At 48.7% G+C, this 24,290-nt stretch overlaps 1 protein-coding gene across 4 annotated transcripts in view; it reads right to left on the reverse strand.

Moving 5' to 3' along the window:
- Positions 1–15,037: 15,037 nt before the first annotated feature.
- Positions 15,038–24,290, reverse strand: part of Ptr (patched domain-containing protein) — a 30,324-nt gene continuing 21,071 nt past the window's right edge. For 3 of the 4 annotated variants that reach the window (XM_076828127.1, XM_076828129.1, XM_076828128.1), the window contains exons 3-9: positions 24,020–24,230; positions 23,748–23,933; positions 23,315–23,658; positions 21,267–21,467; positions 21,005–21,136; positions 18,763–19,076; positions 15,038–18,407 (exon numbers count right to left, since the gene is read on the reverse strand). In XM_076828127.1, the coding sequence (XP_076684242.1) occupies positions 16,917–18,407; positions 18,763–19,076; positions 21,005–21,136; positions 21,267–21,467; positions 23,315–23,658; positions 23,748–23,933; positions 24,020–24,230 (2,879 nt within the window). In that variant the 3' untranslated portion in view covers positions 15,038–16,916. Of the gene's footprint in view, positions 18,408–18,762; positions 19,077–21,004; positions 21,137–21,266; positions 21,468–23,314; positions 23,659–23,747; positions 23,944–24,019; positions 24,231–24,290 lie in introns of those variants that run through there. The other variant, XM_076828130.1, reaches the window with a different exon arrangement.

The raw sequence follows: 24,290 nt of genomic DNA on the forward strand, positions 1-24,290 counted from the left end.
ACGGGGTCGACTGATCGAGGAGGTAGAGGTGCGCCGATGGCTCGCGATGCTGGTGGAGGCGGGCGGTGGTGGTGGTAACGGTGGATGTAGTGGTGGTGGAGAGAGTGTTGGGCGGCGCACGCCTCGCGCCCCGTATCTAGCGATGGCCATTCGATTCTCTTTTGTTCCGAGCTCTCGACCAATTTCGCCCGCGCACAGATACGAATCTCGGCTGTGCCATCGCTCCGCGCCGGAGCATTCCGAGCGTGTTTGATAAAACGAACGGATCCCGAGCTGGTGGAGACTTGAATATTCTTTGCGGGACGTCGCTAGAACGGTGGGGAGAGTTTGTTCGACCGTTTAGCGTGACGCGGGAATGGGTCGCACCCATCGCTGGCAAGTAGAGGTGGAGAACTATCGAAATCACTATCGACAGTCTTGTATAACTATCGATATTTGGCGTAATTTTTTTACTTTTAATGAAGTTTTACCATAAAAAACATAATTTTTTGGCTTTTTTGAAGTATATGTACATATATCATAAAAAACTTCAAAAAAGTAAGTATATATGTATATACACCATAAAATAATCGAAGAATCGAGGAAAGGAATGATTAGGAATAGAATCAATTAACTGAATCATTATATTGGAAAATACAATATGAAATATATATATAATAATACTATCGATAGTTCTCCACCTCTACTGGCAAGTATCTACAGACAAAGTCGATCTTCAAACGCTGTCCTTGCTCGTTTGTCTACCCTCGCGCACTCGTAGCTCTACTCTCATTCTTCCTCCCCTTAATCACCCCGCGGACCAAGAAATCGCATTTCCCTTCCAGTCAGCGGCAGCCATCGGAGTTCGTTTAGGAAAACTCCCTCCCCCGGAACCACGAGACACGAGGGGAGAAACAGAGTTGCAGGGAAGCTAGCTTGTGTCACCTTTCGGCGGGTAAGCAGCGGACCTGTTCCGTCGGGATACATTGTCCCAAGGAAAACCACCCTCGCCCGTCAAAGGCGGATCTTTTTTTTTGAAGGGTTTTATTTTAAGATATTATTATTATGCCTGACCCGAAATCACCAGGATTCAACGTAAACACTCGCGACACTGGCGTAGCACGCCTGATACTCGCGACGGTCTACAGCCGAATCCAAGGCGGATCTTGTTAGAATGATTGGAGCATCGACAGACAGGGAGAAAGTAACGAGGCCCTGGCTCGAGTAATTAACTCCGGGCGGCCCAGCGAGAATGAAATCCCAGCGGACACGACATCCCGATGGCGGAAAGAACGTCTCCTCGTCGCAGAAGTCCTTGTTTACGAGCGGTCGAACGCAGCCAGACGGCGCTAGCTCTCTTTGTCCACTGCATCCTCGCGACCGAAGAAGACAATTACGGCTCGCAGCGACCCCGGCTGTTATGAATTATCCACGGTGCTTTCGAGTAGCGAATTTGTCGCGGGTCGAGGGGCGGGGAGCCCGGGCTTCTATATTCATTGGAGTGTCGACACGGGGCGCGACAATCTGGCAACTTTTCCCCAACTTCTCGCTGGAAAAACAAGCTCCCCGCTGCGGGAACGTTACGTGACGGCCCCGCTCCGGCTTCGACGGCCCAGCTCGAGCCGGCTCCGAGCCGCCCGGCATGCAAAGACACCCGGAATGCGTGATGTTATTAGTGGGGAGACCGTTCGGGGCGCTGGTTGCATACTAAAGGCGCAGCCACGATCGCAATTGCGATCTGCCCCTCGATGGATGGATCCCCGACGCCCTCCCACACCCAAACAATACTCCTTCTTGCGGACGCTCCTCCAAGAAACGCCCACCAGCCCTCCCACGCGATCCGTAACACCGGAAAAACTTGACGCTACCGTTCCACTCTCCAACAAACGGCACCCCGGCGTCCCGCAGGAAAAACTACGTGGGATTCTACGAGCCCGGGTCTTGTTCCCCGATCGGCAGATGGCCGAGAGACAAACAGCCCTCGTTACAGGGAAAGTAGCTCCCCCTAAATGCCGAAGAAGAAAGAAAACCTCCCCTAATGAAGCCCCACGATTACACCGTCGTTATCCATTTCCTGGTCCTCCCAGTTTCACAGCCGGATCTCTTTTGTTCTAATCGCGGCGCCCCTAAAGGGTTTTCTTCGCAGAGGCCGGCCAGGGTTAATCCTTTGGTCCCTGACGGCAGATACACCCCCCCGGGGATCAGGATCTGTTGTTTATTATGCTCGCTGACCCACCCTTCTCCAATACCAACCCCCTCTGTCCCCAAGCTCGTGCTGTAAACCGGACCGCCCGGCTGAAAACACCGCAATTCGAGCCCGCCTCCCGGATAATAATAGCGATGTCACTCGCGAGCTTCAGGGCAAGCGAGCTCCATTCGACGTACGAGACGCTTTTCAACCCTTTGGCCAGCCGAGCCACTGGCAACGCTCGAGGGGGCCGGTTCATTTTGTAATACAACTGGACGCGCGCGGGCAGGTTGCTTCTACTAAACATTCAATCCGTGGACGCTTGCTGGGTCCCGGGCTGCGTTCTCTGTGGACTGGAATTAAACCTCCAGGGTTGAAGAATTTTTGTAAGGTAGCACGGAAAGAGAGAAAGGGAAGATCGCGTTTCGCCGTGCGCTCATCGCTAATTTCTTTTTTTTAAATAATAAACTTTATTAAGAGAATAACAGTATGTAGATAATATATATAAGTAGTCTCAATATATTAATGTACTTAGACAAAATATACTCTCTTAAGCCTAGTCCCTGATTAACCTAATAATCTTTACCTACCGTATTGAATCAGTCTTGATTATTTTTTTGTTTTGTTGGTTTTTTTTTGCAAACACTATTAACTCAGTTTTTGTTGCATTAAGGGATATTAAATAGTTTAAGTGCCAAGACAGAGCCTTGTGGAACGCCAGCTCCGATCTTCTTCTTTGTTGATTTGGCTTCATTTACCGTTATCATAAGTTGTCTCTCTATTTCTTAAGTAGTCACTTATTAACTTTATTAAGGTTTTAGGGTACTTATTATTGGATCATTTTGCAGAGCTCATCGCTAAAGGCTTACCTTACTTTAGACGCGGTGATATTAGGAGGTAGAACGAAACTGGTATATATACAAACCGGTAGGTGACGAGCACTTGCGAGAGAGCGCGATCAGTCGGAAGGCCATCTAGCGGCGGCTTCGGAGGTATCGCTGCAGACCCAACTTGGCGCACGGTAGATCCACTTCTAGCTTGCCTCGCGTGTCCCGAGCAACAGTTTCGAATCGCAGGGTAATGGAGGTTCTCCCCACGAGGATCTTAAAGAATGCGGTCGCGTTAACGTAATCGATCACGTGGTCAACCGCGCGAAAATTTTCCAGCCACTGGCACCCGTCGAATTCGAGTGCGCAGCAGAGCGGATCGTTCGCTCGCGATTGTAATTCATTAAATTACGTCGATTACATGCTCGATCGGCCGGGCCCGTAGCTCTCACCGCGATTAATCGACGGCTCGATTCCACCTGCCGCGGGCCGAGCATTTTATTACCTCCGCCGCTGCAAGTGTCACTGGACACCGTCCCTACTTTTCCTCTTTTTCGCCCAACTCCCTCGGCCAGCGGCCCTCGTTTCGCCACGCTCGTTTCTCCTCTTTAACCCGCGAGGGTAGGGGCCACCTAGCCCGGCTCTCGTCGAACGCTTTGCTGCCTGAAAAATTGCCGGCCATCGCGAAATGAAGATTTACGCGGTGTCGTGGATGTCGCCGAGTCTGCCCGCACCCGCGCATGCAGCAGGACCAGCATCGATTCCCGGTCCTGAAGATACAATCCACTTCTGGACTTCGTAGCTGAGCTTCTCCAGCTCGGGCTGATCGTTTAATCTTCAAAAACTGCGTTGGGTGGACTCACGGGTCTCCCGGATCGATCATCCAGGTCGAGACAGTTGCCATGGATCTGGAACGAAGCATGCGGGTGCAACAATACCCAGTTTCGTCGGACAGGCGGTCAAAGACGGGGATTCGAAGGGTAACTTCGACTTCTTTCCAAGCGGGATGCTTCGGTGGGCCGTTCTTTGGCTGTCAGGGCTGATCCTTCCGGGGATAAAATGTATCTGTATTCCGCGTTAAGAATGCCGGGGATGGAAAGTTCCGCGAGGTAGCTGGGGGTGAGTAACACTCGGCTGCGTTGATCTTGCAGCCGGCGATTTTGCAGAAGAAAGCACCGCCGAGGGATCAAGAATTCAGAGCATCTCGGGTCTGCTCGCAGGACCTGCCCAGGTTACAACGCGCCCCTCTCCACCCAGCTGGACCTGATCAGTCCTGGAAAGAAGCTGAAGCACCTGCAGCAAGCTGGTCGGAGGTTACCAGCAGGTGGCAGGTTCGCCGCGTATCGATTTCTTACGAATCCAGCCGGGCTTGGAATCGCTATAGGACTGCTCTCGAGCAAAACGGCCCCGAAGCGATCCCCTCGACCTATCTGGAACTTTCCGCTACGTCCGATTGTCTCCCACTCGACCCTTTCCCACGAGGAGCATTAGACTAAGGGCCGGTACGCAACGACCAACAACCTATCGGCCACTTTCCGACTGTCCCGCCCGAACATAACGCGTCGCAACGTTCACCTGGCAGGCTGCCATCAATCGCTGGTTATATCTTCGATTTATCAGCATCGCACGCTGCATATGCATAGTCTAGCGCTGGCAATAGTACGTGATTTATTAATTATATAAAGAAACGCACGCAGCGCCGATTTTGATGACCTTGATATGTTGTAAAATCAACAACAACACCCTACATACGTTATCACTGACGCACCTAGAGGGGGCGGAGGCAAGGGGCCTTGGCACCCCCTAAAGAAGGGGCTTTGTAAGAAAAGAAAACTGGATTTTATTCTTTAACGGGCATAGTACCTACTTTTTTAGCCCGAAAATTAAGCATTCTTTATGATTTTTTTTCTATATGAAAATGAAAAGCTAGAAAGATAGAGTTTGTTGCAAATGAAAGATCACTGCTTGAAAGTATTGTATTGATCGCTTCCGAGGTATCGGTAAAGGTCTGGAGGCAGATTAAGAGGGCGAGAGGATTCAAGGGGTGGGACTCAGTGGAGCGGTACGTGTATGTAGTTAAAAAAATTGTAAAAAAATAATTAAAAATAATATTCAAAAAAATATTTGGATATTGTTCCGAAAGACACCAGTAGCTTTTTTTAGAGAACCTTCGAGTGGTGGACCATAACTCAGTTATTGATAAATATTTTTAAATGAAAAAATTACGATGCACGGTACTAGACGCAATCCTTAAAAGGAAAAAAGATTTTTCGAGAAATGTGTTATAGCTTTTGAGTAAAAAATTTCCAAAAACCACCCTTTTTCGGCCTCCTGACTGAGCATGACCCCTTAATAAAGATAAGTTTTGAAAAACACGCGATTTTTTCTCAAAAGCCAGCGGGGCCAACTACCCCCTTTGCACCCTCTTTCGGACGCTCATACATAATCCCCTAGATTTACCTATTCCCTTCTTGCACGCCCATCTTCTGCGCAATAAAGGCGCTTAATGAAACGAATCGATATCCGCGGAGGAGCCCGTGAAAGGCAATTACACCCTTCGATATACAATTCATTCCCACGGTTAAATATTCAAGCTCGGAGGAAGCTGGCGTGCCGGCAGTTTTTTTCCGAGAAGCTCGCAGAAAGCCCGCGCGACCGCGACCGGTTTATCGCCCCTTAATCCGACCGCCGGTGACACGATACCTTTTTCCTCCGTTTGCTTTGGGCCGATTTGCATCGAGCGCGGTGTCCTTCGTGGCTGCTTTAAGCCCCGCCGGCGCAGCTAATTCGCGGCGCGGCTCGATCATGCTCGCGGCCCGTGCACGGAGGGAACGCTGCGTCGTAATTTCGCCTGGATTCGGGCCGCCAGGCCGTGTACGGTTACTTGGAAACTCCTTATTACCCGGCTAAACATCGCGTACTTGCCTCTCAGGGTTCCGAACATATGAAAACCGACTGTGAGTAATTGGTCGACTTCTTAAGCGGCGGGGATTGTTCAAAAGTTTCAGCCAATCGAGCAGCGGTAACAACGGCGATACACTCGACGCTAATTAGTCGCGATTCGAGGGCTTTGGGGAAAGATTCTACGGCGAGCGGGTTGTATGGGTCAGGCGAAAGGCGGCGCAATTAAGCTCGAGTTCCCGGGGCTCTCGAATTCGAGCTCACTCGAGGAATCGAGTAGATCGATCGCCCCGCGGAATTAGATAATCTGATTTTTCGCCCGCACATCCGGGGGGGGGGGTGGTTCTGACCGTGGCAATCGTAGCTTCGAATCCGTCCGGGAGATCGAGCGCGGGATAAAACTGGCGGAGAGATGCGATTGTTAATCGTGGCAAACTGGAAATAAACCGTGGCCGATGCGCGGGTCATTGTTTGCGTCACCAGTCTCCCGCAACCTTTATCCAACGCTGGCCAGTCGCGCGGCGTTCCTTTCATTCGCCCCCTTGATTGACTTTGCTCATTAGCGGGTGTCGCGTTACCCCGCTTTCCCATCGATTTTTAATTTCGCCGAGAGATAAGCATCTGCTTCTCTCTAGTTTCCGCAGCGATTCGGGTGAGAATGCCGAGCCTTAACTCCCCGGATTGAATCGCATTTAGCGGCACTTTGCGCTCCCCATTCGAACCTCATCCGCGGCGTAACATTTGTTCCATTGTGAAAAGCTAGAAGCGAGGGGATGAAAATTGAAAACACGCGAGCGGGCTGATCGTTCCCCGGGAAAGACGCGGCACGAATCTGTCAGGTGAGCACGGATTATCGGTATAATCGGGAATCGCGCCACGTCCGACCTAACGGGGATGGTTATTGGTCCGAAAGCTGGCTGCATAACGTGTCCATCTAGCCGATACGCCGCCGTACGCGCGGAATTTCAACGAGCCGGCGAGTCCGCGCGCATTTATTCCTCGAACGTGATTTTAATAACCGGCGACGGCCCGTGACGTCGAAAAAAACAGAAACCCCGCTCGAGTGCCTCCCGGTTGAACGTCCGGCGACGGCCGCAGAGCATCGTATTTTAATATCTGTCCCAGCAGCGGCGCGGGGGGATGCGAGAATCCACGAGAGCGTATCGGGGTCTCTAGTGCACGGGGGCACGTTTCAAAGGACCGACGAGGAGAAGGAACGTCGAGCCGGTGCTCCACGATCTTCTTAACTGTACCCTTCTAATACATGATGCTTTTGAAAAGTTTGCTTTTTTTAGATCGGTTTGTTTAAGCGCGCACTTGACACCATTCCCTCTTATAAGCCTTATCCCAGTCTACCTCCATCTGGCACACTCTCTCGCACTCGCTCTATCCCTGGCGCACCGCAGATCCGGAGCCTCTGAACTCTGCGTACCTAGCTCCTAGCGTCGCGCGTTAAAGAAGGATGTATCGTTCCTAGGGACAGGCCCCAGGCGGCCTCAGTGGCAGCACCGTTTGGATAAATAACAACGGCGGTAACGACGTCTTGGGCGAGGGCGTGACGGCGCACGGAGCGTTTGATCGGCGGGTCACGTTGGCCGCAATGATCGTGGACCAAGAGGATAACGATTGGTCGGTTCGGCCGAGGGGATAACGAGTCACTTCCGCTGGCAATTGCGCGACAGTCCATTTGTAAGTAACTCTGGGCGATGATTGCCAGCAGAAGCGGCCCGCATCTTCTAATAGGATGCAATTCACGGTGTGCCAGTGGCTCGTTTCGATCCTATAAATCGTCCGCTCGATTTTACGGGCGAACCTGTCCCACGTGCGCCTGCCCCAGTCTCGCCGCGAGCCGAGCCGACCGCGGGGACCGGGATTAAAGTTCAAGGACTGTCGCCGAGGTAATTGAAAGCGGCCATCAGAGCCACCCCTGGCTCCCAGTAGAAAGCTCTGACCTTTTCCGTCACTCTCCGATACCTCCTACTTCGCCGCTAGATGGCGCTCGGCCGGTCACGCTCTCTCGCTGGCGCTCGCTCAGCTACCGATTTGTATATATACCAGTTTCCACTCGTTCACGTTCGGGCACCGCTGCGGCCTCCGGTCTTGCTGCTATAATTATCAGCACCGGGGTGGGCTGTCTAGACAGAAAGCTTGGACGACGCTCTGTTACTCGGAAGCCTCCTAATTAATTAGCATCTGTCTAGAAGTAGCAGCAGTGAGTCGCGCGCTACCTACCCTCTTGTCTCATTCTTCGCAGCTTTGAGGAACACAAAGCTCTCGTTCTTCGCAACTTTGAGGAACACAAAGCTCTTGTTCTTCGCAACTTTGAGGAACACAAAGCTCCCTCGTTCTTTGCAGCTTTGAGAAGCACAAAGCTTCTCTCGTCCTTCGCAGCTCTGAGGAACACAAAGCTGTTCTCTCGCGTCCTTCGCAGCTTTGAGGAACAACACAAAGCAGCAGAGAACAGCGGGAAACAGACTATCTCAGGCTGAGGAAGGAGAGAGCTAAGCTAACAAGGGAAGATCCCAAACCCGAAAATTAAAAAAATTCTGAAACTTTGTGGATATGTAGAGAATTTCCTCCTGATTACAACGCAACTTTTGTTTACACTACCCAAATTCACTCGAGAGGGTGAAACTAACCCCTGAAGATTCGGCTATTTTTCGATTTTATTTTCTAACTCGCAATCTGTAAGATATAGACAAGAAATTTCAAGACAAAAGTTACTTCTTTTAATTAGATCTATCAAATGGTAAAAGTTGTATCAATTGTTTAAACAATTAGCAAAAAGTTATAAACAAAAATATTAATAATATTTTCTAAAATTCGTGGTTTCGCGTGAAATCTGAACTGGATGTTTTGATTTCTGGAGCAAACTGGAGCAAAAAAAAAATTGCGTTGTAATCAGGAGCAAATTCCCTACATATCCAGAAAGTTTCAGAATTTTTTGAATTTTCGATTTCGGGATCTTCCCTTGTAAGCCAGACCAGACCTCTCGGCTCCGATGCAGCCCCGTGACACGATTGATCCCGATGGCCCCCGCGAGGTAGTTGCACAGTGGCCAGGGATTCATTCATTTCCCGTTTCTTTAGCGGCGCACTCGCGGCGAGCTCTTTGTGCCTTCGCCTATTTACTCTGCCCCAGTTTCTGCGGGCTCTCGGCCCTGCCTCCAGCCTGCGTAGGCTCCATCCTAATTGCGCACCGACATACGTGCTAACGGCCCCGAGACCGCGCCGCATTCCTTTTAATCCCGCGGAAGATCCTCTATCTTCCGACGTGCCCTTTCACCGCGACGGCCGCTCGCGGCCGCGCTTTATTACGCCCGCGTATTGTCCGCGACGTCACGCTCGCCGGAGGAACGGCCGGCCACTCCAGTGGAGCGCGAGGGAAAATAAGGGAGCGGATAATACTATTTATTACCCGACGATTTATGCTCCAACGGGGCGCGACCTGTCTTCTCCAGAGCCCGATGGAAAAGTTCCCTTTGGATTCAGTGGCGGGCCGTGGCCCTCCCCGTGTTTAATTAAAATCATCCTCGATCCTCCGCCAGACAGCCCCCGGTAAGTTGACGTGCAAGCACAAAGGGGGAGTCGAGCGTCCCACCCGCCAATCTCCCGCTTTCATCCGCGTACAATTATGCCAACACAATGCAGATAAACGGGAGCTTTTTCACGATTTCCTCCATGCCCACCGCCGGGATTCGGCTGTTTTCCAGCCGAGGGACCCCTTTATCCCGCGAGGCGGAGGCTCCTGGTAGGAAAAGGGTTCGCAGCTGTATCGAGATACACCGCGCCCGCTAATAAACGCCCAGCGCCGCGGGCTCCTTGGCTAGGCTGCGCTATCAGGACTCCCCCAATTATTGGAAGTGACGTGTACTCAGATAAGGGCGCGCAAAAGAATGGCTGACGTCCCAATCCGGCCCCCTCGGTATTCAGATATCGACGTTCCATTTTATACAACGCTGCTAACGTCGCGTGCCACATAGGACCAGCTCTTGCTACCCCAATTGAGCACCTCGCGGCAAGAGGGGTGCAGCCCCATTTTTGACAGCTTTTGAGTTATGAGGTGGAATGTATGTAATAAAAATTTTTACAACGTTTGAAACTTTGATGCAAATCCGATAAATAAGCGATTTATTGTAAATCTGCACCCTTTTGGAAAAGTTGCCAAAAATAGAAATAAAAACTTATCAACTCGATAACTGCTACCGTAAACTGGGGGAACATTGTTAGTTACTTAGCATGCTTTAAGAAAGGAAAGGGGCAAATATTTTATGCATTTCCACAAGTAGTGCAATCACAAGTGATGCGATGTTATAAAAGGATACTTTAAACAAATGCAAAAATGTTGAGTTTTATATTATATAGCAAAATGTTCTTCCAGTTTACGGCCTACTTATTGTAGGAAAAAATATATTTTAAAATTAATTTAATTTTTTCTTTTTAATGTGAATATTAATACTATAGGAATTATAAAAACATTCATATTAATATTTTTACTATGGAAATATTATAGAAATTATAGAAATATTAATATTAATATTTTTATTATAGAAATTATAGAAACATTAATATTAATATTTTTATTATAGAAATTGTAAAAACATTAATATTAATATTTTCATTATGGAAATATTATAGAAATTATAGAAATATTAATATTAATATTTTTATTATAGAAATATTAATAGTAATAGTAATATTTTTATTATAGAAATATTAATAGTAATAGTAATATTTTTATTATAGAAATATTAATAGTAATAGTAATATTTTTATTATAGAAATATTACTAGTAATATTAATATTTTTATTATAGAAATACTAATAGTAATAGTAATATTTTTATTATAGAAATATTAATAGTAATAGTAATATTTTTATTATAGAATATTTTTTGCCAAAAAATAGAAATAAAAACTTATCAACTCAATAACTACTACTTATCGCATGAAAATACAGATTTTTCACTTAGTGTTCTCATTTTAACGTCAAGTCAAAGTAACATTAACCATTATAAACAGTTTTTTCTAATTTCCTTGAAGTTGTAACACTGGAGTTGCACCCCTCTCGCCGCAGAGTCCTGAATTTTGTCGGAAGGGGCACCGCGTGCTCAACACCGGGGCCATTTCCGGGCGCACCGCTTCCCGCAACCATTTCTTTCCCACCGAAAGAACATTACGTCCTCGTCTCGCAGTAGGACGAGGCTTTCGGCCACCTCGAAGCCCGGCGGTGGCGACTTGCCGCAGGAACGTGTCGTCACGCGCGCCCCGGCAGTTCGCGCCGGGAAATAACACGTTTATGCGGGGGAATGAAAGCGCCGAACGCTTGCAACTACTAATACCAGGGAGTTTCGCCCGCGTTACCCGGGCAAATAAAAAGCGGTGCGGCGCGGAGGAATCTGTTTATCGTCCAATATACTCGGGCGAAAAATGAAAGCCGGCGTCCCCAATCGATCGGGGCGCGCGAAATTACTGCTTGAAATCGGCGGGCTTCAAGGAACCTCGCTGCTGCCGGTTGGTCGGCGGGCGAGCGCGAGTTTTGACGTCAACGTCGGGGGAAAAGCGGGTCAAGCCCTTCAGCCGCGTAATTATTTTCAGAGCGGAGGGTAGCAGCGTAATAAATAATTTTGCTGCACCATTTAGCGGCGCAATTTTGGAAGCATAATTCCCCACCGAAGCAGCCAGCGGCTACGGAAACGAAGTTGCGCGCCGTGAATGCGGTATTTAGCGGGGAAGATACGCGCCGGCGAGCCCGGTCCTCCCGCTCGGGGGATTAAAACTAGGGGCAAGCAGAGATCCGCGCGGGACCACTGTCCGGGAATAATTGGATAATTGGAATCCCGTTATTCTACCCCAATATCTTCCTCCAGTCGCGCGGCGACGAGGAAAAATCGTGGGTGCAGGGAGGGTAGAAGCATCCTCGTCTCGGATTCCCCCTCAAGATGGTGGGGCAAAAAGAGCACCTGCCCGCGTCGAGTGAAAAGGGGAGGGAAAAGGAAGAGCGCGGCGGGGAGCGGGGCGGGACGCGTTGGTTAGGAAGATACGAGGAGCAGTTGCGGTTGTTGCGCCTGTACAGATATTGATCGGGCAGGTCACGCAACAGGCTGCTTGTCAGGACACTCGTCAGGTCTCCCCCGGCCAGGAACCCGCCTAAGGATTCTCGACAATAACTCACGAGGCCGGAGGATCCGCGAGGCGCGCGCCCCCGTTGCGGAACCGTCGACACCGGGTCTCATTAATAATTCACCTGCTGAAACCGATACTCATTTTCCGCGGGCCCCTTTAGGGTGCGCAATCGAGGACCATCCAGCGGGAGGGCTGCAGCTCCATCTTTACCAACTTCAAGTAAATTGGAAACAACTGTTTTTAAAGTTATTCCTTTCAGATGACATTAAAAAGAGAAGACTAATTTGAAAAATATATTTTTCACACAATAAGGAATTGTTATTATTGTGTAATAATATTATTCTGTAATATAATTATTCATATTACTATTAACATTTCTGTAATGAAAATATTAATATTAACATTTCTGTAATGAAAATATTAATATTAACATTTCTGTAATGAAAATATTAATATTAACATTTCTGTAATGAAAATATTAATATTAATATTTCTGTAATATTTCTATAATTAAAATATAAATATTAATATCTCTATAATATTTCTATAATAAAAATAGAAATATTAATATTTGTATTTTTTCTATAATTTCTATAATATTTCTATAATAAAAATAGTAATAGTAATATTTCTATTATTTCTATATTATTTCTATTATTTGTATATTTCTATAATAAAAATACTAATATTAATATTTCTATAATTTCTATAATATTTCTATAGTAAAAATATTAATATCAATATTTCTATAATTTCTATATTATTTCTATTAATATTAATATTAATATCAATATTTCTATAATTTCTATAATATTTCTATAGTAAAAATATTAATATCAATATTTCTATAATTTCCATAATTTTTCTATTAATATTAATATCAATATTTCTATAATTTCTATAATATTTATATTAATATAATTTCTATAATATTAATATTAATATTAATATTTTTATTATAGAAATATTATATTAATATTTCTATTTTTATTTACTTACAACAAATCGCTCATTTGCTATCATTTTTGCATCAAACGTGCATCAAACGACGTAGAATTTTTTTTTACACATAGTACACGTCATAACTTAATAACTGTCAAAAACGGAACAGCACCGCTCCTGCTACAAGCCTCTCAATTGCTCCAAATGCGGAGTCGATGTCATTCTTTCAAGAAATTCGATCGGATCTGTCAAATGGAAGAGGCTGAACCATGGGCCAATTAGAATAGGGTCTGGCAGAGACGAATTTCGCTGGGTGTGCTAAAAAGAGGGCGAATTTGGTTAGCACGCTGGCAGGGCGGAAAAAGGCGCCGGAGGTGCAGGGTAGCTGGCCGGTGCCGTTCCATGAATGCAGGTTTGATTGGACGACCCGTGTCCAATAACGTCACTGACGTTTACCTGCTGTTGTCAGGTCGCAGAGTGTTGTCCGTCGAATGATGGCCTAGCTGACCCTGCCGGGCGAATCAATCCCTGAGTCCGACCCGGCAATGAGGGTGCAGGAGAATCCCCGATATCCGAAAAGACGGGGTTTCGAGGGGTTGGATTCCTCCTATATCGCGGACCTCCCTTTTTCTATCGGGAATCAGGGCGCAACGGGCATGCAATCGAATTGAGAGGACACGGCAGCCGGGATTGTTCCGGCGAAGAGTAATTTTGCGAGCCCCTTTCGATCACCGTGGAAACGGGATTGAGTTCAAGCCCGAGGAATGATTGGGCCAAGGCTGCTGATAGAAACCAGAGTCGCGTGTTAGTTTAATTGAGGGCCGGGGCGGGGATAAGGAAGGGGTTTCGGCCGGAGCGTGTAGATACCTAACGTATCATCAACGCGTTTTACAGAACCAATGAGCCGGAGTTATCGGACCGTTTCATGGGAGAGTTCCTTTCTCGCTGCGGTAACCGACGGACAGCAAGCGACTCCCGCGGAAAGGTTGTGGTCCACGGTTCCACCGCACCTGTTGGACCTGTCCGGCAGGGCAAAGCAGTCGCCTTGGACTTTCAAGGCTGACCCACTGCTGTACCTTAGGTCTCAGATCCTGCGCTTTTTAATCGACTTTGAAAAGGAGGAGGTTATAGATTCGACCCGTATGTATCTTTTTTAATGTTTGTCCCCGCGTAACTCCTCAGCACATGGACCGATTTTGATGATCTTTTTTTTATTCGAAAGAGGGTGATGCCCCGGTGCTCCCACCATGTACTGCATCAGCCCAGTATTTGTCCAGTTCTGGTTAATAAAGATTAAGGGAATTACTATGCAGCAATTCTTTCTACACACCATTTACTCATCATCCACTAAGGGTGGTCCTGATCTGGCAGTGCCTGTCCATCGCACGGTCAAACTTACGGCATCCTTCTCCTATCTATCCTCCTTCTACTATAATTCTCTTCCCTTGGAAATTCGTTCTCTATCCTCTATACCCGCTTTTAAATGTACCGCCCGCTCTTTTATTCTCGTCCACTTTCCCTAACTTCCCTTGTCTCCTGGTTCCCTGCCTCACTCTTCTGTTGTCTCGCTAGCTTTGTATCTGTTTGATAATGTTTCGGGGTTAAGTTGCAAAATAACAGGTACGCTGAATCTCGCCCATTCGTCACTTAATTATTCATGGAATTTTGTGGTGAATAAAGACAAATTATTATTATTATTATTGTCACCTAATTATTATTATTATTATGTGTACGTACGCGTATATCTCCTCAGCATGTTGTGTCAAATATTATATATAAAAAAACATGAAATAAAAAAAATTAAAATCGACTTCAAAAAAATAAAAATGTACTAAAACGTAAAAAATAATTTTTTCCCTTATCTAATCTACGACACTCAATGTTTTTTACGTTGGCGCCTCATCATTTGTATTATGTAAATCTGGCGCCGTCTATACTATCGATTGAGCCAGCAAAAAATCGATTTTTTTAACTGATTACACAAATATTCCCCCTTAACATTTCATTTCTCCCCCTCCTCCTTCTCATAATAGGAACTTTTGGACCCGCTGGTTTCGTTAAAAAATTAGGGAGGCGTTCGGGAAATCGTTATCAGAATATATTTCGCTTACAATTATATTTGCAATGGCAGCTGCCAGTCTGCGACAACTGTGGCAATGCATTCTACATGATGCACTCTCTCATTCATGAACACTCACGCTTAATATTGCTGTACAAAAGGTTCCGCTATAACAGCGGGACGCGCCGTTTACCTCGGCTACTTCGACCCCCTGGCGCGTCCAATAGTCAATTCTTTGTTATTTTTTCCAAGCACTGGAGGTAAACGGAGTGGCCCACAGAGGAGCCCAAAGCTTCTTCCAAGGACCGCGAAGAAAATTTGCCTGAGCTTCTTTAACCGCGACGCAGGCTTCGAAAGGACCTCACCAGTGGCAGATTTAAGGAGTCACTCTATTTTAAAATTTTTTTCTCAATAAATACAACGTATAACGAAATAAATCTTTTTGGAATTTATTAAGCTGTATTGTGTTTTGGTTTCCCATAATTTTCATTCCACACGCGCGTTAATTTACCTGCTAAATTTACTTCTGTTATGTATACAGGGTGTCCCAAAACGTTCGTCACCTGGGCTTCTTTTCTTAAATCCGTCACTGTGCCTCATCCACGCTCTGCGCCCTCTATCGCACGTTCGAAAAGGTTCTCAGCGCTGGTGCGACACGATGTCGAAGAAAGAAAGAAAGAATGCGGTTACTTCGAACTTTTCAACGCGCAGAGGTCCCTCGGCGTTTGGGAGGCTGCGCGAGGAAGCCGAATTCGATTGCTCCGACGACCGAAATTCGGTGGAAAGCCAATTTCCTAAAGCACCACGCGCCGCAGCTGTAGACTCCACGGGTCAGTGTCGATTTGTCGCGGAAACGATGGCCCGGTCGATTTTTGGTCGATTTTATGGTAGACGGAGAGGGATGGAATTGACGAGGGTGGAGAAAATGGGTCGAAAGCTTTGATCTCCATTGAGCAGGTAGTCGTTTGCTTCGAACGGCTCTTACATGCTACTCGGATCGCGTTGAGCGATCGGTAACTCTTGCCATTCGTCTCCTAACCTAAAAATAATCGGGTCGTTCGTATAAATCTCTTAAAAAAAGACGTCGTGCGCTTGGCCTAAGGTAAAAATGTAACAAACTCGCAGCGACATGCAACACACAGTTCGCAGCGGATCGGTTTCTCGCGTATCCATCTAATTTACGCATGTACAAATACCCCGGAAAGTTTTAATCGCTCGCGGGGTAGGCTGGCAGAGGGACTCGATGCGGGATGGAAGTCGAAAGGGACGAGTCGTGAATGAAACCAACAAAGAGGAGCTGGAGGAAGTCCCTACCTAACTCTCGCATTTGGAAGTCGACATGGAAAACTGATTCGAGGTTCTCAACTCGGCGGAGTGTCGCTTGAAAGGCACACAGGTGGTGCGCCCATCAGAACCGACTCCTTAGAACAAAAAGAAAGAGATCCTCCAGAAGTCTTTCACACGTCCGTGTCCCCTTTCCGTTCCTTGAGCACCCCGTAACTCGCTGAGCCGCGGAGTACTTGCGCGCGGTAGATCTCCGCGTTGTAAATCCGTTTGCGAAGTTCCGGGAGCCCCGGTGATTCCGCGCGGCGGCTAAGTTGGAATCCAGCGAGTCCTCCGCACCGCCCCCAACCCGCCAGCCAAGTCGTCGAAAGGTATTTACAAGCATTGAGGAGACGCGACTCCAACTCCTCCCGCGGATCACCGGGCGACCCCGTAACCCATACACTTCACTAGCCGAGTTTGCAAGTCGAGGCCAACAAAGTTTCTGAAACGAGTCGCGGCGTACCGCCAGCGAGCCGTTTCTCGGCTTGCTGCGCCAGCAGACCCGGCGGGACGAAAGAAAGTTCCCCTCTGGCTGGCCGCGCACGAGCAGCGCGAGCCATCGGCCGGCTTCTAAGGGTACCGCGGGTCTGCCAGGTGCCTCGGCGAGTGGTGGAGGTTGTGGTAGGATCTGGTCCTCCTGTGGTCCCTGTGGAGCTGATTGGCGGGCCGGAAGGCGGGATGCGGCCCTACGTACGGCACTGTCCTCACCGCACGGCGCTCCTGGTCCGCCTGCAGCTCCTGCAGCGCGCCGGCGTAGTCAGGCGGCGGTGCCGCGGGGTGAGGGTTCGTTTGGAACTGGGACATGCCGTAGAGGACCCCAATGGACCGCCTCCAGACGTCCTGGCGCCTGTGGGTCTCCTGGGCCAGCTGACCTTCCCGCCTCCTGCTCTGCGAAGATCCACTCTCCGTCGAGTTGCTGTCCTCGCTGGTACCCAGGCCGGGGTCCCTCTCCTCGAACGCGGCCAGACTGGTCGCTGGGCTACCCTGGAGGCTCTTCGCAGCTCCCGCTGGCTGGTAGTAGGACAGGCTGAGGTGGGGGATCACGTAGGGTTGCTGCAGTTTGGCGGCCAGGTCGGTGGTCCCCTGGATCTTCCTCTGCTGCGCCTTATCCGCGTCCGTCTCGTCGTGGTCGTAGGAGGAGGGTCCGAATAGGGAGAGCAGCACCGGCAGAAGGAACATGCCGTGCATGGCTCCGATGAAGATCACCAGGAACACCATCTTGAAGAACACCATGAAAATGTAGGTGCCCGCGAGCAGCAGGGCCACTAGGCCCAGGATCGTCGACGCGGCGCCCTGGACAATGGGTAGTCCGAGGCTATAGAGGCTCTCCTTCACCCTGTCGTCCGGTGACTTCTGCTTGGAGCTCATGTAGGCGTAGCAGATGTGGGCGGTGAAGTCGACGCTGAAGCCTATGCACATGATCAGGTTGATCATGGATATGCTGTCTAAGTTGACGTCCCAGAGGGCCATGTACCCCGCCACACCTAGCTCGATGGAGATTATGCAGAACGCCACCCACAGGCAGCAGAGCACGTTCGGGATGAAGATGAAGCTGATCAGCATCATGATCAGCGCCCCAAACACCATGCACTGGATGCTGGTAGGCTTGACGAGCTCGAACTGGTCGAAGAAGACGAAGTACGGGTGAAAGACGCTGGCGTTCAGGGGCGACTCCACGCAGATCCGACGCAGCTCCTTCACCATGTCCTTCTCCTGATTAGTCCCGCTCACGTTCACCGCTTGGATAAGGAACCTGCTCGCCACCACGTGCTCCTCGGCCTCATCGAACTTCACGTCCAAGGAGAAGCTACTGGTGGGCTGCAGCCAGGTCTCCTTCAGCGTCTTCAGGAAGTTCGCCTCGCCGGTGATGTTCACGCTCAGCGAGCTGTCGTTCCCGTCCAACCCGCTGTCGTTCACGTAGCTGAGGAAGCTGCGCAGCCAGCTCTCCGTGAAAATCGGCGCGCTGCTGATGTAGCTGCTCGCCTCCAGGGACCTGGTCAGGTTCTCCATCTGCTGCTGGATAACGGGATCGCTGTAGTCGTACTCGCCGCTCACCACCACCTGCAACAGAGCAAAACGGAAGCTTGAAGCGGCTGCTCCTCTAGACGAACACGTCCTCCTGCTTCCCTCGCCGAGCAAGTCTCTCTAACTGGACCAGTCGCGGCTGAGAACGACCACCCGGTACAGGAATCATCTCGGCCAAGCCAGAAAAGCCACGAAAGTCTCTGACGCAACGCCCCCGTCACTTTTCCTCAATTCCACGCCGGTGAAAGTTGTTTGCGCGGATGTGCCGCGCGGGCTGCGTGACATAACTGCCGGTGGCGGATCATGCGTCACGAGCCGAGGCACCAGTTCCTTGGGCGAGAAGCCTTTCCCTGGGAAGGAACCCAAAAATGTCGCGGATTGATCACCGTACCTGTATCCTGTAGGGGAACTCGCGGAAGTAGTAGTCCTGCTTGTCGTAGAACACGATGGAGTAGGAGTCGTTCTTGGAGAGCTTGCGACGGTCCAGGCCCTCTCGAAGCGTGGTCAGGCCGTAGAGCGCCCCGGCCAGATAGCAGGCGAATATCGCGATGACCACGACCTTAACAGGTCGGCAGTTCAAGAGCACGGCCAGGTAATCGCGGAACCAGCTCATGCAGCCGTGCTCCGGATTGTCCACTGGATTGTACGGATCGTCCGGATCCACTCCTCCCGAGCACAGTACTCTATACAGCCAAGATCGATTCGCTGAAAGCCAAAGTGCCGGGCAAACCGTCGTTATTTCGCCTGGCGAACGCGGTGTCCGTTGCTCGGACAGAAGGCTTCGAAACCGAGAGTGCTCCGCGGGAAAAAAGCCGATGAAATCATCCTCCGGGACAAAGGTGCCGGGCGGCGATTGCCCGTACAATGTCACGCGCCAAGTGGTAATGTTAATTGCATCTGAATGCCGGTCACGTTTCAATCGATGGCTGAGTGAGTCGACGGGGACAATCGGGCTCCGAGCAGCTCCCAAGATGCGTTGGAATATCGATTTTTAGGCTTCCAGCGGAACAGGGGGAAACGAGCGAAGCGTTGCTTCGCAGCTCTTGGGACACGAACGATCGTTGACAATGTCCGAGCCGTGGAGAAAGTCAAGCGTCTCCGTTACGTAAGGCGTTGTGATCTAACGAATTAACGACACTCGGCTGTAACGCACGCCTGACGTAACAGCGTCCACGTTTCGAGACGTCCAGCAGTTTTGATTTTATTAATTGAGGACCTTGTAAGAAGAGGGTGATGCGAATTCGATCATAAATGAGCGATTTATTGCAAATAAATAAAAATAGAAATACTAGTGTTATTAGAAATATTATTATGGAATATTAATATTAATATTTTCATTGTAGAAATATTATAGAAATTATAAAAATATTCATATTTTTATTATAGAAATGTTATAGAAATTATAGAAATATTAATGAAATTATAGAAATATTATAGAAATTATAGAAATATTATAGAAATTATAGAAATATTATAGAAATTATAGAAATATTATAGAAATTATAGAAATTATAGAAATATTATAGAAATTATAGAAATATTATAGAAATTATAGAAATATTATAGAAATTATAGAAATATTATAGAAATTATAGAAATATTATAGAAATTATAGAAATATTATAGAAATTATAGAAATATTATAGAAATTATAGAAATTTTATAGAAATTATAGAAATTATAGAAATATTATAGAAATTATAGAAATATTAATATTAATATTTTTATTACAAAATATAGTTTTGTCGAAACTAGAAATAAAACATTATCAACTCAATAACGACTATTTTTCAATTAGTATTATTTTTTAACATTAAGTCAAAGTAATAATTTTATAAACAGTTTTTTCTAATTTACTCGAAATTGGTAAAGATGGAGCTGCACCCCTCTCGCTGTAAGGCCCCCAATAAAATTCAAGTTGAACGGAGGACGGTTCCTCCGCGACGATACCGAGGCTGGAGAAAGTCGCTCCATATGGCGCGGAGGAATGCCAGAACTGTTCCCCGATCAAAAAGCTACCATCTACTTTCGCGAATAGCACGGCGAGTGCGAGTTTGAATTTTCCAACGGAGCCCCTTTCACGCGGCATTGAGGATCGGGAATATCGGGCTCCCTCCGCGGAGGGAACGAGGAAACGCTTCGATCCGAAGATAATACGCGGTCGAGAAGCCGAGGGCCCGATCGTTTAATGTAGAAAGTACCGCGGCGCGGGAAATAAATGAAAGTTCAAATAAAAACACCGAGTGATACGTCCGAGGTAACGGGGCCCGTGAAAGTATTCCGGGTAACGTCTTCTCCGGCCGTTCCTTTCGGCTCTCCGTGAACGGGCACGCACGCGCACGGCCAGCCGCGACGGTTACATCGGATGTAGTAACCCACCGAAATGACTCCACCGATTGCCCGATGCTTACTTTTACTACGCAGATTCTTGGAAGCTTATGCAACGAGGAAACGCGCTCGTAACAACTTCCACGTTAATTTTCAGCTGGACTTTTTAACTCTGCCGGTACGTAACACCGTGCGGCTTGGTGTTCGGTGTTTGCACGGGGTGGTGGTAGACGATCAAGCGCAACCACGTCGGCAGGGATGATTTCTCGCCTTCTTTCGGAGCTTTATAGTAAAAAGAGACTCACCAGACTTGGAGAGGGGTTGCACCTTGCAGCACAGAATGCTGTGGAGGTTCTTCTGCTCGCAGTAGCCGCTGAGGGCCACGCACCCCGTGAAGAACGTCAGGTGGAAGACGAAAGTGAAGACCACGGCGAAGCCTGGGGACATGGTATCCTTGCAATTCGATTTCACTCGAAGCCGCACAGATATTTTCGCAAAAACGCGATCTTATCGGCCAACGATCACGCGCAGATGGCTTTCTAATTCTCTGCGGATCGCCAAGCTTACCCGAATAGATGCAGAAGATCTGCACCGACGGAAACGGCGAGAGGATCCCGATGAAAAACGATATCATATCGGTGAGCGAGGTGATCGTAATCGAGACCGCGGCCTCGCTCAGAGTAGCGGCCATCCTCTCAGGCACCGGTTTCAGGATGCTGGTCCGCCTCCAAGCTGCCAGCATCACGAACGTGTCGTCGATACCGATACCTGCGAACCAAAAATTAACCAATGCACCCATCTGCTCCCGCGAGCCTCTATGCTATTTTGGGTTCAAAAAAAATTTATTTTGTCATATTTTTGTAGCTAAAACGTTGTACGGATTTGTACGGATTTTAGTTATTTGAATTTTTTTAGTTAGTTTTGTGTAGAGTATATTTTATTTTGTCAAATTTTTGTAATTCTATAATTTAAAAAAAAAACTGAAAAATTTAAAATGAGTATGAATATTTCTTTACTGTTTTAATTATATTTTTTGTGAAATTCAAAAACCGGCTCAAAACCGTTTTTTTTTAGAATAGTGGAATTTGAAAACCAGTTTTTTAAGAAGTCGGTTTTTATATAAACCCCAATCAGGAAACAAATAAGGCGCAACTTGGAAAAAGAGACCTCGTAATTTTTGTAAGCGCTGTTTCTCGGATAATTTAGTTTCTCATATATTAGAACGTAAAAGTGCCGAATTTTATATTTTAAAAATAAGTTTTGAGGTTTTGACCACGAAAATGTATACAGTTCTTCAATTGACATTTGCATTAAACTTGTAAAATTAAAAAATTTCATTTCTATAGTCTTGGCCATAGAGTCGCAAAATTTCCCCACTGTGCATCGGGATATTACAAAACCTTTCCTGCGCTATCATAATTCCTCAAATCCTCAGCACGACGCCCAAGTAAAACGCCTATCACAGAAAGCAAACTGAGTCTGAAGTGGGTTCGTCATCGGGCATCCCTTATTGCAAAAACGACCGCGGTGCCATTTACGGATAACAACGAGGCAGTTAGTTCGAATGGGCGATTCATTCATTCGTGATTCAGCGCGGCTACATTTCGACGGCGGTTTATAGCCGCTAATAAACGCGCAGGGCGCGTCGTTTATTCAATTTCCAGCAAGGACGGAGCGACGTTCGTGCCGGGGAACCCTTCTTGTCGCTCTAGCTACTGTATCGGATTTATCGAACGATCTGTACAAGCCCAGTGTATATCGATAGCTAAGCGAGGAGCTCTGTTAAAATGGCAGTGATTCGCATGTGCGGCGGGACGTGACGGGCTCGTTGATGAAACTCCCTTCGCAACACTGTCTGCCAGCCCCCTCCGACTCGATCGAGCGAACGGATCACCGATCGTCACGGATATCGCGAGGCGACGGGATGGTGATTTGCGTGAAAAGCGGAAGTCCCCGTGGCGTCTTTTCCCTGCCGTTAGGCTTGCTTGATCACCAACGATGATTGCGCTCTGCCTTCGGAGTCATTGCGAAATCACATGTTCCTTCTTCGGGGGGCCCTGCTGGAGACTGTTGCGCGCAGCTGCGGGGGGATATTGGATCGGGATTCCCGGCGCCTGCAGCGTGGCCACAACAGGCGCCACTGACGAAATCGATGACAGTCAGAATGCGTCCAAGGAATTGGTAATTCCTTGGCAAACAGAGGGGCACGTTCCTCGGCGGTTCCGTTGACATCTTTCGCGGAACCGGTGAAGCAGCGCTCAGTATTCACACGGCAGGAGGGACGCTCACGTTCTTTCCAGTAACCGGAGCAGAATGCGAGCTCGCCTTCGTTGGGAAACGACGCGAGTCTTCTGGGAGCGTTTTTGTCCGATCTGTCCCGCGGGGTGTTTCCTAGAGCTATTCTATTGGCGTTATGCGAGCAGCCGTGGAATCCGTTTGACCTGCATCGGGCGGGACGCAACACTTGGCGCGGGGAATTCGACGGAGGCGAGAGTAGCGTGTTCTGCCATTAGAAGTCTTTAGCGGCATGCGCGTGGACGCGCGAGGAATACCGATGACGGCGTGGCGCGCCGAAGGAGAGTCTGGGTTCGGTTGCCGGGTCATGGGCGACTCACCGATCATGAGGAACGGTGCGGCCAAGTTTAGGCCGATGAAGTCGACGCCTAAGTAGATGCAGAGGCCGAACGCGGCGACCGTGGCCATCGCCGCGGAGACGTTGCCTAGTAGGCCCAGCCAGGGCTTGCTGCGCACCCAGTCGGTCATCATGCAGGTGACCACGGAGAACAGGGCCATGAGGATGAAGGTGCTGGAGAAGTAGGGCACGATGGTCTTCGTGTTCTCCTCCAGCTCCAGCTCGAGGGTCCTGGAGGCGAACCTCGCGGTGGCGATGTGCTTGAACACGCCACCTTCCTCCATCTCCTTCACTGCCTCAAGGAACGCCTCTTCCCAAGCTGCTCCGCTGTTCCGAGGCAAAAGAAATGGAATTAGCGCGCTTCGCACAGCAGCATGCGCAATGTTAGCTTTTGGGTTAGCCTCTGTGTAACTTACATCGCATCCTGGCGAGGGTTGTCGGCGGTGAGGAAGTAGGCTAGCTGGAGCGAGGGCACAGACTCCACCACGTAGTCCTCGTTGATCGTGCTCCCGCCGAAGTACACCAGCAGCAGGTGTAACTCCCACGTCTCCGGGTTCAGCGTGACCGGGAACGTCAGGTTCAGCTTCCTCCTCTCGACGTCCCTGTAATGTGCTACCGACTACTCAGACATCCAGACCTCCGAGGAACCCTCGTTCCGCTCCCGCGCGGGAACTGCGCCAACACTTACATTATCACGTAACGGAGGTCCAGGATGTCGTTGGTGAAGCACTCGTCTAGCCACCTGGCGCAGATCTGCTCGTAAGTGAACACCTCGCCCGCGTAGGTCGCCTTCGCCCCCTTAATCGCATCGTCCAGCTGCTTCAGCTCGTCGAACACGACCTGCCTTAGCAGATTCTCATCCCCGTCCTTCGCCGTGACGATCACGTGACCGAATCGGCCTGCAAGCACCAGGGGCCGGCGTCGAAACTCGTTCCGACTTCGAAGTATCGCCGCGTCGA

This window comes from Andrena cerasifolii, chromosome 15 (assembly GCF_050908995.1).
Source record: "Andrena cerasifolii isolate SP2316 chromosome 15, iyAndCera1_principal, whole genome shotgun sequence".
NCBI lineage: Eukaryota > Metazoa > Arthropoda > Insecta > Hymenoptera > Andrenidae > Andrena > Andrena cerasifolii.